Source organism: Passer montanus, unplaced genomic scaffold, assembly GCF_014805655.1.
Source record: "Passer montanus isolate IOZ18808 unplaced genomic scaffold, ASM1480565v1 scaffold75, whole genome shotgun sequence".
NCBI lineage: Eukaryota > Metazoa > Chordata > Aves > Passeriformes > Passeridae > Passer > Passer montanus.
The window spans coordinates 2,930,401-2,944,899 of NW_024372702.1; the positions used below are offsets into that span (position 1 = coordinate 2,930,401).

Genomic DNA, 14,499 nt, shown 5'->3' on the forward strand with positions numbered 1-14,499 from the left:
TTTCTAGGGTATAATAAACTTTGGCACCAGTGAGAACAAGCTCTGCTTTGACCTGATGTCCAAGCGGGTAAGCTCTATTTCAAAATAAAACACAAAAATGAATTTGCTGTGCGGTTTCTCTTCAAAGCTTGCACTTTCCTAGTTACTGCTGTTACTCAGGTTTCTCTGGTAAAGTTTCTCATTTTGGATTTTACATTTGTTGGAAGTCATTTTTGAATACAATTACTTACAATTATATCAATTTATTTTATTTTTCCAGGAGGATAGGAACATGAGTGTTTTCCTCTTCATGATGGGTTTCCCTCTAGGGATGTACTTATTTCAGAAACTTAGATGAAGATAAGATGAATTTTATTTTCTCCTGCTTACAGTAGATGATTTAATACGGATGTTTTGAAATTAGTTTTGAACTCTATTTAATTTTGAGTATATTTACACCTGTCCATTATAATGTCACACAACTTGAACAGCTGGTTCTGAACGCACCTGAAATGTGCAAGTGTGGCAGTGAAATCTCTCAAAATCAGAGTGGGTCAGCTGCTACCTGCTGGCTTTGCACCAGGCAGAGGAGTGGAACACATAGCAGAACTGAAAAAGTAGAAAAAGCCAAAAGGAAACAAGAGGACCATGCTGTAGAGGAATGCTTCTAGATCTCCATTAAAATCACTGCCCAGGTGGCAGGCAGCCCTTGAGTTGGGCAGGTAGCACTTCTTCCTACCTGCAGTTGTGTGCGGGGAGGTAAGGTGCCTCAGGGTTGGACAGTCAGTCCTTGCAGTTTGAAGTTCATGCTTGCTCCCATTCCACCACTTCCTACCCTCAAAATGTTCCCTGTTTTATTTCTGCCTGCTACTCCACTGGCTCGGGGGATGCTACCCCACTACTCTGCCTTCCAGCTAAAAGAACAGGTAAGGCAGAGCTGCTGCCTGCATGGAAAGATGTCTTCCAGGCTGTGTAGGTGGTGCCTTCACTGTTCTTTCCCCTTTTAACTAGCACCATGCCTGCAGTAAGTAGTGCAGAGGGAGACAGTAGTCAGCTGCATCTTAATTAGCCCTTCCATGAAAGGGCTTCTGTGAGTGAGACTTTGTCAGGTATAGTGTTCATGCTTGTGGTAACAGGCAGAACAAAGATGTTGTTGCCATCTTCTCAGTCCTCACAGCCTTGAGTAACACTATGGATTCACTGAATGCAGCATCAGCTGGGATTGTAGGCAAATTTTTTTTTTTGCTATTTGGGATTAAAAATACTTACTGCTGCCACTGAATAATGTATCCACTTTCTGTTTGCAACTTCTGACCCTTAAATTAGACAACACTTAACACATTACTTTTAGGGGTCCTCCTCTTATTAATTCATAGACATTTTTGACCAAGTATGCTGGTATGATTGGTGTTTCATTCTCTAGATAAGTTTAGGAGAGAGATGTAAGGAGCCACATAGACTCCAAAAACATCTACAGCTGAGTGAAGGAACTTTTATCCTATATTGTCAGGTTGTAATTCTGCATGGGATAAGGACATTGTCTTTAAACTCCAGAGCTTGGCACCAGTTATTAAAACACCTATAGAAAATATTACGGTTTTGTTAGCATGTGGGAAATTTTCACACTGCATGTGGAATTTCCCTCCTCCTTTGCACTGTCACCTACTTGTGTCACCCACACTTTTAATTTTTCTAGTGTTAACTCATAGATTTGGTTGCCATTAAATATTTGGAAGGGGCATTGTATGTAATACTTGTTTTTTGCCTTTTTGTTTATCTAAAATGTTCTCAGCCTGCATCAATGCTGTGCTTTCCCTTGCAACTTCACAGAAGTGGATTATGTGAAACCCTGATACTTACAACCTTGAAAATATTTAGGCAAAAGCAGTGTGCACACTTTATCTAATTATAAATATTAAAAAGGACCTCCACAGTTCAGGTCAATCTGTGCTTGAGATCCGAATGAACTTCTTATAAGGAACAAGGTGCCTTATAAGGTACTTTATACCCTGGGGAATAACTATTAGGAAGATAATTTCAATTTTCTCATGTCTTTTGAAAGCTCCTGTTACTTCAATATTTACCATACTGATCAGAAATATAAATCTGAAGAAGCTGCCATAACTTTGAACTGAAACAGTAAAGGAAAGCTGTAATTAATTTAAAAAATTAATAGATTGAAAGTTAATTAAGGAAAATGCATATCTGACTCTGATTCAAATTCCTTTCTAACTATTTCTTACAGTCTGGACCCGAGCTTTCACAACTTATTTTTCCAGCCAAAAGCTGTTGTCCTCAGAGCTTGGGCAAAACACTTTTGGGTTTGTTTCATTTGCTGAGAAAGTCTTTTGCAGATGCCTGGGTTATGGGCATCGTATGTTGTCTGTCTGCATCCTTTTTGTAGATTTCTGTGCAGTGAAGTTTTGGCTGCAATAACTTAGCAGAAGCCTGTAGTTGATACAACCTGAAACAATCCCAGGTCAATTTGATGGTTCTTGCTTCTCCAAGCTGCATTAATTTTGATGGTCAATAGCTTTCCCAATCCAGTTCTACAGCTGTTGATGTTGCATAAGTGACTCTGCAGGTGTGTGCCTGTGCAAGGATCCTGTCTATCTCCATATTTCCCTTATCAGTAACTGGGCTTTTAATGAGTCTTCTCATTTTTCCCAGCTGACACAGGCTGATATGAATGTGATGGACCCTTCACTGCTTCAGTATCCTGACTGGAAAGGACATCTGTTGTAAGTCTTTTCTATAACACTTCTCTTTTTGACTACTTGTTTAATAAACAGAATGGATGAATACAAACCTCTTCTGCTACATTCTCTAGTTAAAACATTTCTAGGTCACTTAAATAATCTTTTTCTTTGCAAAACTTTACATTAGCTGTCCTACCAGCTCATCCAGTTAAAAATCCTTTTATGTGAGAGAAGACGCAAATTTTCTAAAGCAGAGTTTTAAAAGCACTTGTGTACATTAAAAAATTGGGTAACTCCAAACAATTCTTTAAAACATAGTGAACACTTGGGGTTGTTAATCCTTCTTTTCTGCACCAGATTAAAGCTCATCAGAAATGCATGCCTCATTATAAACATTATCTGCAGCGCCTCTACTGGGTGTAAAAATCCTGTCTGTTCCATAGGCCAGAGCTATCTTGTTTTCTAGCTATTTTCACCAGGCTGTACTGTCCCTGACTTGACTTTCCTAAGATGTGAACCTGGTTTGGAAGCCCAGCCTCTTGGAGAATATTTGAATCAGTATTTGCTTTCATGTATTTTTCAGTTTACGGGAAGAAGTGGCTCGATTTTTGACCTATTACTGCAAGGCCCCTGCACCTCTCAAAGCAGAGAATGTAGGTAACCCAGCGTCCATTGGTGTGTGTTCTAATGTATTGCCATTTGTTGGGAAAAAGTTTCAAATTCTGGTTTTTTTTTAAAACAAATTATTTGGTAAGAATGCAAGCTGTTATCATGTAAATGAGATTGATTCTTCGTTTCAATAGCTTTTGATACACACTTCTGCCAGAACACTTCAGGCCTACTGTATATTTGCCTCGTGTTTCACGTCTGTGTGCCAACTCCTCCTGCCAGTACTCTCAATGGAGCTTTACATTTTGATCTCCCTGTTTAGCTCAGGGACCTACTCTGCCTGTCTCCCTCAGCCTTGACAAAGAGCACCCACTGTTTCAGTTGAGTTCCATGTCATCACATTCCTCTGTTACACCTCAAGACAGATTTGTAATTGAACCAAGAGTTAGTTTTAGCCTATAAAATTTGTGGCAGTGTTGCTAGAAAGACATCAGGACTTGAGTCTCTGCAGGACTTGCTGGCTTGTGAGAGATACACCCTGGGCACAGGGGCCTGTGGAAGTCGGGAGATCCTGACTCTGCTGAGTGCTGAAGGCAGCAGGAGCTGGTGCAGCCATTGCTTTTCTGGCTGTAGTAATTCAACAGAACCCCACACTTCATGTGAACTGAGGTTACCACTGATCAGTTTGCTGATCACTGCCTCTTCAAGGCACCAGATTCTTCCTGATACTTGGAATGAAACTCATGGTACCTGTGAGCATTTGTCCTGTAGAAGAGGGAGTCAAACCTGCGTCTGTACGAGACAGTAGTTTCCCCTTCTGCACAAATTTGGCAGGAGGTTAGAACTGCTGTTACCATGAAGAAATGATAACACATATTAACTGTTGAAAAGTGTTTTGATTTGCTAGCATCTCAGAACTGCTCCCCAACTTTTTCCCTATTTTAAGCCTATTATTTTTCTAAATTGCTTATTAGAATGAAAAATGGCACTAGAACAAAGTGTCGTGAAAGAACAGGATTAAAGTTATTCTGGTAGAAGTGGGATTTCAGCAGGAAAATTCTAACGGAGAATTAGGGAGAGAATTGGGGAGAAAATTTATTTCAGTGATATTGCTTTATAGTGTTGACTTTCTATGTATGGATTTATCACTAGCATTTCTCTTTTTTCTGTAGGTGATTGTTTTAAATGGTTGTGGCTCTTTATTTTCTGCATTAGCCACAGTCCTTTGTGATCCAGGGGGTAAGTGGATGGTTAGAACAAAGTTTTGTTTTGTTATTTTTCTGCTGGGACATAATGTTACTTTGTTTAAATACTGTTAGACAGAAGTGAAATAATAGAATTGGCATTGGTCTGCTGCAAAGTTCTTGTTTCCTGCAAAGTTGTGCTGTGAAATTCTTAATTTCCATGGTCTGCAGATGTCTTGCACTCACACTTGGTGCCTGACCTGTCTGCCTTCACTGTTTTTGTGGTGCCCTGTTTTAGTTTGCCAGACGAGACATGGGCTATACTCATGGTTACCTGGGCACTTGCAGAAGATTAAAGAATTAATGTAAAAATAAAGTGAAGAAAGAGGCAGTAGAATTGCAGTGTTTCCAAGGGACACAGCTGTAAAAATGCTTTCATATTTAGCTAAAGCACATTAGGAGAGAAGACTATGACCTGTTGGTAACTAACTTTGTTTTCTTGGTTCCAGAAGCTATTCTGGTTGCTACTCCCTGTTATAGTGGTATTACCCAGAGTATCTTCCTCTATGGTAATGTCAAGCTGGTGTATGCCTATTTAGACAGTAAGGTAAGATCTGAGAGAAGGGAATAATAACCTCTGTAGTTAAACTGGAAAACTGAGCTTTGGGAATCTCTTCAAGCAGTTCTCAGAACAAGGGTAGACTAAAGCCAGTGAACATTTGCACAGTTTATTGCTGGGAAAGTGGACACATGGTTTACAAGAAAGTCACTTGAGACCATGAATCTGGATTCCAGTTTTGTACTTTTCTTGTATCTTACTCCCAGTAAAAGTCCTTGAAAGGAAAAAAAATTACCATTTTGAACCTTGGAGAGAGAAGTTATGTGGTGCCCTACTGAAGGTGGTCCCAGGGTAGAAGAGCAGATGGAGATCTTGCATTGCTTTAGTTCTTCAAGGATAGCAAGAAAATTCTGGCTTTGGCCAGCCATGATGGACTTTTCTTTGATTTTACTTATTGATTTATTTATTCTCTCTGTAGTATAAAATGATAAGAAGATGGTTGCTAGGTCATTAATGTTGGGGGATTATTTTCTTTCAGGGAACATTTCTCAGTGGATTGGCTCAAGGCAGTCTCTATTGAAACAACTTTGCCTTTTAAATCTTTTTTATGTCTTTCAGATTACTGGAACAAGTACTCGGCCTTTTCAGCTTACAGTGGAAAAACTGGAAAAAGCCTTGCAGGATGCCCGGGCAGAGGTGAGTTTAGCTAAGCTTCACATTACTAGCTAAGTTTGCAATATATTGGAGATGTCACATCCCAGATGTGGCCTAAAGATCAAATCATTTTCAAAACCTAGCACCTGGCTTTCTGGTTGTCCTTATAGACTGTCTGAGATGACAGCTTGCAAACTTCTAGGGGGAATCCCTCAGTGTTGTGTCTGTCCTGTTTTGGTCACAGCACAAAAGGATAAACCAGACAATTCACAAAGCACTGGAACCCATTCATATAACCAAAAATAATGTACTTGGGCATGCACTAAAATTTGGGACTACCCAGGATTTCCCCCTCAGAAAGGCCAGCTGACTTACCTGAAAACTGATTGCTCTACACAGCAGGGCAGATGAATTCACTAAGAATGCTGAGATTTTTTTGGAGGAGGGAACCCTAGTGATAAAATATAAGTGAATATCACTTTTCTGAAGTGAACTTAGAGACTAAGTTTGGCATTGTCCTAAATCCCATATACGTTTAGCTGCATCTTTGAATTGTTACCAGCTCTGATATCTCCAGCCAAGTGTGCTCTAAATAAGTATGCTTTGCATCCACCTAAATCAAATTCTCATCTTTCTTGTCACTTTCATGGGTAGTCTTCAGTAATTTATTATTTCCCAATTACTAATGCAGCTTAGAAAAAGAACTTCCATACTGAGAGCATGTGAGATCATATTTCTCATTAATTGGTTGACCAGATGGCAACCAATTACTTGGTGGTGGCAATTCCCTCTTTTCAAAATCATACATTAATTCTATAATATTTCACTCATTTCACTTTGCAAATTATTTAATTGTAAACAAACAAAAATCTTAATTTGTGGCTGAAAGTTTTCTCGTACAAATTTAACTTTGAGGTGAAAAGTTATGGTAGAATCTTCAGGGGAATCCTGTGTCACACTCAAATGAGGGACTGCTCCAGTAGAGGAACTGAAAATTTATCCCATGATAGGCACTCTCTTAATACTATGGTATTTGTATTCTGCAGGGTGTCACTGTAAGGGCCTTAATTCTTCTGAATCCCCAAAATCCCCTTGGGGACATCTACTCCTTGTCAGAGCTACGGGATTACCTGGAATTTGCTAAAAGGTATGTCACTTTTAGGAAGGCTGAGATATCCTGAGTCAGATACAGCTTTCAGAATCTGGTGGACTACCTGCTGTCCCTGAATTTATCTATGAATACCTTTTAAGTCAGGCAAATAGTCTATTCTTCACACACATTGGTGGACTTAAGAAAGGAGAGGGGAGTGCTGGGATCATGGACCCTGCAGTCATCTGGGGTGGCAAAGCAACTTGCATCAAGGAATGCAAGTTTTATTTTTCAGTGATCTGAGGAAACACTGTGGCACTGTGCTCTCCTGGTAGAAAGCTGAGTTCTTTTCTCTCAGTTTCTCTGTATCTGTAAAGACAAAGAAGTATATGAATATGGGTTGCCAGTTTCATCATGGATCATAATACTGTTTGAGTTTCAGATTCTATGAGACGCTGAGTGGATGGGTAGTACATATAGGAATTAATTTTCACACTGGCAATGATAGGATCTTTGTCTGGTTACATGGTCACAGTGGGTGACACTTAAGTGGATATACCTCAAATCATTTCAATGTACACAAAATAGATCTAAGTTGAGAAAAGTTGCTTTATTTCTGCAAAGTTTGGCATCCCCTCTTCTTTATAAGGCAAGTATTTGGAGGCCAGAATTAATCTCTGTTAAACCAGAAGCAGTCTTCTTTTGTAATCTCCATTTTGTCCTCTTGCAGGCATGAATTGCATGTGATAGTAGATGAGATCTACATGCTGTCAGTTTTTGATGAATCAGCCACGTTTCACAGTGTCCTAGGCATGGACAGGTAAAAGCAGCTCCTACTTCCCTGGCCATCTTCCAGTGACAGTTCAACATGATGCCTTGCTGAGAACTTGTGACTGGAAGTTAAGTCATGAGCTAGTTAATTCTGAATCCACCTTACATTGATTTATGCCCTTTTTTTCTTTTTTAGTAATTTCTGAATGGCAAATGCATTTTGTCAAGTACAATCTAGCAAGTAAAAAATGGTAGCTAGCTTTTTATTGTGGTATACTTCTCAATGTGTGTATCAGTATTTGGTTATGACAGTCCCCAAAAAAGAGAACAGATTTTTCTTTTGTTGAAGGTGATGCTCTCCTTCCTATCTAAACATCTTTTCCCCATGTTTCTGTTGATGCTTATAAAGACTTTCTATTGGTGTTTACTTCCTAATTTTCCATAGAGTAGTCCCAGATCACAGTATTACAGAATGGATAATGGCTTTTATTAGGTATTATTTTAATGAGATTAAAAACTTTAAAAATCTTTTTTTAAAATATGGTGTGTTGTTGAGTTGTTTGGGTTTTTTTAATTTCTAGTCTTCACCTGTGGTGCTAGCTATCTTGTGCTCAGTTGCAAGGAAATAAAATATACTCAGTTAAGTGTTAGCTCAGCCTTGCTGGGCTTAGATGTACAAGAACATTGCTTTTGATTCTTGACAAAATACATTGGCAGAAGCCTTATTTCTAGTGTTAAATGTACGAGCTTCAGGAAATCTGCATGTAAAATGTAGCACATGTAAGCATCTGTGTCTTTGAAATATTTAAAAATTCTGTCTCAAGCTACTTCCAAGGGGTTCCTAGGTTCTAAAGTCAGGTTGCATTTGAATTTTCCCTGCTTGACTGCTGTTTGGTGGTGCATTGTCTGTCATTGTGTAATGCTGCCTCTCTGTTTCTGCAATGCTGCACTGGTGATCCAAAAGCTTCAGCACCTATGACACTAACTGCCCATCTGCATCCTTCTACATACAGATTGCCTGATCCACAGCGGACTCATGTGATGTGGGGCATAACCAAGGTGAGTGCTGGTTGTTATTGTGCTGTGTCTTTGTGGCTGGTAGGTTTTGGTCTGGGCTTCTCAGGTTCCTCATGCTGGAAGATCACATTAGTAGTAATAGGATCCCAGTTGTTCAGTGTAATAAAGTAGTGTCTCTGTGCCTTCTGCAGGATTTTGCTGTTTCTGGGATTCGTTTTGGTACTTTATATACAGAGAACCAAGATGTTGCTAATGCAGTGGCCTCTTTGTGTTATTTCCACGGGGTTTGTGGACCTGTCCAGCACAAGGTTGCCCAGCTGCTTAGAGACAGAGGTGAGTCAGTAGTTCCACATACAATCCTCTGCCATTTTGTGTATCTTAGTACCTGGAAGATCTCCCCTCCCGTTATGTTCCCTAATGGTCTCCTCTTTGTACACCTAAACTGACAGTCTTCCATTACCCTGAAGCTGCCCATGCAACACAAGGCTGACAGCTCTGCAGTAAAGGACCATTTCTACAGAGCTCCTGATCAGCAGAGTTAGAGCAGCAGCTTGGAAGAAGCATGGTAGCTATTTATACAGAAATTGCCAGAGTTACCTAGAACCAGATGATCAGAAACAAAGAATACAGGCTTGTAGGACCAGGGAAATGGAAATGGGCTTCAAACTCTGCCCAGGGTAGAATGCTAACACTCCATGATGACTAAAAACTATAAATATAGGAAAACTTCCTCAGGAAGGTCAGGGAGATCCTCTTCTGCACAGACATGAAATTGCAAAATACTTCTTGGCTTTTTGTTATATGAGGAAACAAAAGAAGGAGGTGAAGTGTGAAGCAGACACTGAGTGTCTTGGAAGCTTGAACAGATTGGAATACTTCCTCAGTTTGTGATTCTTTTCTTTATCTTCTTCTTCTGATCAGATTGGATCAACCAGGTGTACCTGAGGGCCAACCATGCCCGCCTAAAAGCTGCCCATACGTATGTGACAGATGAGCTGAAGACACTTGGGGTTCCTTTTCTCAACCGCAATGCAGGCTTCTTTGTCTGGATTGATTTCCGAAAGGTTGGTAGTTTTAGGAAGTGAGGCTTCTCCTGGGGTGAGGGCAGGCATGTAGTGCAACTGCCTCTAGAGGAAAAGTTAATATTGTGACAAGCATTTTCTTTCAACAAATCTGTCATCTGATGAGGAGAGGGAAGGACTGCCGGATGTTTCAGTCTGTTCTTTTCCTTTCGTCAATCTGTGAACTTCCCTCCTTGCAGGAATCTTACTATTCTCAGGCCACTTCCCTCCCCATTTCTGCCTTTGTATCACAACTGCTGCACTTCAGAGGTAAAAGGTGTCTCCCTTGGCCTTTGCAGACTTTATGGGAATCACAGATTCATGAGGATCTCAGTGATGTAGACTATATGGTACTAACCTCTGGCCCTACTGACTCTCCTAGTACCTTAAGACAGGCACATTTGAGGAGGAGTTGCTGCTCTGGAAGCGTTTTCTGGATAATAAGGTCCTCCTGTCCTGTGGAAAAGCCTTTGAGTGCAGTGAACCTGGATGGTTCCGCATCATCTTTGCTGACAAGACCCACCGGCTGCAGTTAGGTGAGTAATGTTCTTTTTCCTCCCACCACAATTTCTGCAGCACTGTTCCCGTCTCTTCTTAATCCTGAACTTAGGTTATTATTATCCTCTTGTCTTCTCTGTTTTTTTCTCCCTTTCTCCATTATCCTTTTCTGAATCTTAAACTAACTGTGTCTTAAACTAATCCAGTAATGTTTCTGCTCCTTGTACCGCTGCAGGTATGCAACGGATACGCAAGGTTTTGGAAGAGCGTGAGCAGGAGATACTGGCTGAGGAGAAGGAGCAGCCTTGTCAATCAGATCAGGATGGCAAAGCAGATAGCACAGATGAAGTCATTTTTGTATCCCGCCACCAGGACCCTATCTGTGCCAGTAGCTCCAGCCTTGGTGACCTCATTGGCCTCCTGCAGCAACAGATGCGTTCATCTGACTGGCTACAGAAAAACACAGCTGAGCAATTTGCCCAGGAAAAGCCAGAGATCTATGACATGTTCAGCAAACTGGTGGGGAAGCAATAGGGATCAGTGTGCCTCCAGGGGCATTCCTGAGCAGTGACTGACCCTGGGCTCCTAATAGCTCAGTAGTGACTTCCAGCAAATAATATATTTTCTGTATAGCAAGAAAATTACTTTGTAGGCCCCCTCCTCTCCCCCCTGTTTGAGATCTCTGATTTGTACTATATAGGTGTGTTTCCTTGGATTGGGGTGAGGGTAGGGAAGGGGGGGTGTCTTGTTTGCGTGCTGCTCTCTGTTCTGCAGCATCATTGTATTTTATATTTAATTTCTAATGAATATGCTCTTAACTCTCTTATAAGGTCCTGTGGTGTAATTTTTTATTCTTCTTCACACTTTCCAAAAAGACACTTTATATTGTCAACTTATGTGAAGATTCCCTTTTCTTAAATGATGATCAGATGTAACCATTTGGGAGCCAACTGTCTCACAGAGGTGTTTTTGGGAGATAGAATCTAGTGTCAGCCCTAACTTAGCCCTGGCTAAGGGTAAATAAACATGTGCATAGATTCATCTTCATGACTGAGGCTCTTAGGACCATAGTCATCTAGACTGAGTTCTATAAATCATTTTGTTTTGAGTTGGTTTTCAGCCTGATCTCAGATCAGACAGTATCCACCACCCTCTGCTGGTGAAATGCCTGGTTTTGTTTCTATTTTTCTTTTTTATATTCATATAAATAAACTGCATCCATTGGCCTCTTGGCAGAATGTCCAGAAAAAAGCTACAAATGGAGAGGCAATAGAAAGTATATGTTCTTTTTGCATTTTTCTATTCCTGGAAGTCCATCCCTTGTGGTTAATAGCAACATATATTGGCAAAAGAGTGCAGAGAATGCTTCTGCCACCATGTTAGGTGTACCTGCAGATACAGCTGCTTCTGTCACCTACCATAGGCATCCAAGGATGCATCTTCCACCATTATCACAATAATGAATGCAATTTTTTGTTTCTCAATTTGCAGAGTAATTTTTTTGACTAAATGGTATTCTTCTGTCTCCTTCTCTTTCCCATTTTAAGAAACTTTTTTCTGTTGGTAGAATATTTCAACTGGAAGGCTTCTTTCACAGGTAAAACCTATTTAACTTGTGGTACTATAAAATTTAGGTATCCTAAAGAAGTTGGAGCTGTTTTTCTGCATATGTATTAATCAAGAGTTGAAGGAAATTGCTCATGAAATTTTTGAATAGAATTGCACCTTTCCCCTCATAGATTTTGGCAGATGGGCATGAGTGACAAAAGCACATCTGCATCATAAACCAAATTACCAAAGCATAGTCAACAAATAATTAATGCAACTACGGATTGCTGTGTGGTGATGGCAGAGAACTGCTTGGACAGTGGGAAGGAAAGTCTGAGCAGTGGCTGAAGAGAAGATGGTGCTGCTGGTGACTGCTGTGAGCAGAAGCCAGCTCCTCGTTTGGCAATGAGGCAAGGTTGGTGAGGTGATGGGTAAGATCAGTGTAAAGGACAGTTGTAAACATAGTATTTGCTAACTAGCTCAATATTTGGACAATATTTCAAAGACCACAAAGAAAGCTATAGCGGAAGACAGGTCTCATTTAATGGAATGGGGAGTGAGATGTACAGACAAATTACAAATGGACCTCCTGATTTTCCCCCTCTTATTTATGTACCCCAAGGAGGACATGAACAATAAAATTTTAGGGATCAAGCTCTTTGAAGTCAAGAACCAGGTAAGTCATTAGTTAAAGTGATATTTTAGGGGATCTCTATAGCAAATTCAACCCATTAATTACTCCTCATTTTCTTTTGTTGTTCTAGTCATTCTTTCTGTTGGAGTATATGAATATACAATAGTAACAATTTATATAATATTTTTGACCTATATATATTTACTGCTCAGGAAGCAGGTTAATTGTACTGTCTCTGTGTGGATTCAGCTAGTAAAGCACACCTCTGCAGGAAAGAGGGTGTGATGTGCTTTCAGAATCCTCACAGCTAGTACAATATGGCTGACAGTCACATCTGAGCTTGCTGTAACAGAACACACACACACACAGTATTTTCTATGTTTTTTTCAAGTCTAACACCTGCCTGAGGACCTCTCCACTGAGGAATGTTAGCTTGGTCACAAAATAAAAATTTAACTGGTAATGAGGCAAGAGAGAGATGTGGTCGTGAGTCTGCTGTTGAAAAAAACAATGGTTTTTTTTGACTGTGCAAACCCCATAAATTTTGTAAATGGCTTTAACTGGTTTACAAGAAGTGTTAAACATGTAGAAATTTCTGTGCATATGTATATAGAAGCTAAATCAATTCCTATTTGCTCTAAGATTACCCCAGAGAGGAAAAACACAGGTTCTGCCTGTACAAATTGTTTGTTCTTTCTGCTACCTTCATGTTAGATGTTTTCTCTGCTTGATGTATCTTGTAGTAATGGCCTTTTCTTTTTCTATGTGGCAAATCTCTACAGACAAAAACAGAGAACAAATTAAGGATTCTCCCATGTTGTCCCTGCCCTCACATTTCTTTTGACTTGTTTGTCAAGTGATAGGCAAACAGAGCAGCACCTCAAATGACGCCAGTCACATCTATGTTTTTAAAACTTCTGCATTTCGTCTAAAGCAAGAAATGCCATCAAAATGAGTATAACACTGTGCCTTCATTGCTTGTACTCACTGTAATTATACAAGATGATAAAATCCACTTTGCACAACTTTTTTATGTTCCAGTTATCATTAATTTGAGCACAGAAAGGATCCTAGATGGTTTCGTGGTTCTTGTCATGTTCTAGTCACTCTTTCACTCCCCCTCCCTCTCTGTTCTCCTCTCTGTCTGTCTCTCTTCTCCAGAGAAATATTCAATAATTTTAGGGTAAAGGTGGGAATTTCCTGTCCAGAACTGCTCTCTGTCAGAGAAATTTCCATAACAAACGTTTTAGGCAAATATATGACATTTCATGTTTATGGGAAGGAAAAATCTGTAAATCTCCAAATAATTAACCTGTGTTACATTGCAGTTAAACAGAAACATAAGTGGGGCCCATTCAAGATAAGTATTTATGAAAAATCATGCATACTTATGGGAGGAATCTGTGAAAATGAGTTTTCTCTTACAGAAATTTAACGGGACCTAAGCCAAATACCTGTAAGGGAAAGTATTCACTGATAACTTCAGAGTTTTCCACCTTAACTCTAGAAGAGCAGTTGCTCAAATGTACTGTGTGATAGACTATATTTTTTTTTTAAAAATAGATGTTAATCCTTTAATTGTCTTTCTCTCTTGGAACATCCAACAGGTCACACAGTTGGGCTGACTGCTGTGTGTTTCCCCCATCCCCATAATGACTCAGTTTCTTGAAACCTGCCTTGGGGTCAAATTGTCATTTATACTGACAATTCCTCTGCAGTCCTCCTCCAGTAACTTGCTTACAGAATCCCTGTGTTGGTCTCATCCTGCTGGCAGAGTAGTGGTTTCATTTCATCAGAGTTGCACACTGAGGCTCTGTGCTAAAAAACCTCTCATGGAGGAAGCTATGTGAATTGCACCCCTGAAAATTTCTGCATCTGAAGTATCAGGCATACAAAACTGCTTTTGCACTTTTAATTACTTATGCAGGTATTTTTGTAAGGTTGGCTGACCTAACAAGAAGTTGTTTTGGTTATTTCTGAAGCAATTCAGACCACATCATGAAGAATAGGGCAAGGTAACCTACAAGGATTATATACAAAATGATATGTGTTCCATCCGAGAAAATCAGAGTGGCAAGATAGACTCATTTTCCATTCCAATTAATGCTTTATTTATTACTGACTTACATAAAACACTGGCAACAGACTGATGACAAGATCCTAGATTATTTACAGCCAGCAAATGTACTAAAGAGT

The 14,499-nt window shown here is 39.9% G+C and overlaps 1 protein-coding gene across 5 annotated transcripts in view; it reads left to right on the forward strand.

The window, feature by feature from the left end:
* ACCS (1-aminocyclopropane-1-carboxylate synthase homolog (inactive)) overlaps positions 1–13,259 on the forward strand; it is a 63,389-nt gene extending 50,130 nt beyond the window's left edge. For 4 of the 5 annotated variants that reach the window (XM_039731012.1, XM_039731011.1, XM_039731013.1 and 1 more), the window contains 13 exons: positions 8–67; positions 2,650–2,720; positions 3,262–3,331; positions 4,460–4,526; positions 4,981–5,078; positions 5,649–5,726; positions 6,731–6,831; positions 7,505–7,594; positions 8,559–8,604; positions 8,754–8,895; positions 9,484–9,626; positions 10,006–10,159; positions 10,357–13,259. In XM_039731012.1, coding sequence (XP_039586946.1) covers positions 8–67; positions 2,650–2,720; positions 3,262–3,331; positions 4,460–4,526; positions 4,981–5,078; positions 5,649–5,726; positions 6,731–6,831; positions 7,505–7,594; positions 8,559–8,604; positions 8,754–8,895; positions 9,484–9,626; positions 10,006–10,159; positions 10,357–10,655 — 1,419 coding nt within the window. In that variant the 3' untranslated portion in view covers positions 10,656–13,259. The remainder of the gene's footprint in view (positions 1–7; positions 68–2,649; positions 2,721–3,261; positions 3,332–4,459; positions 4,527–4,980; positions 5,079–5,648; positions 5,727–6,730; positions 6,832–7,504; positions 7,595–8,558; positions 8,605–8,753; positions 8,896–9,483; positions 9,627–10,005; positions 10,160–10,356) is intronic. The other variant, XM_039731010.1, reaches the window with a different exon arrangement.
* The last annotated feature ends 1,240 nt before the right edge of the window (positions 13,260–14,499 follow it).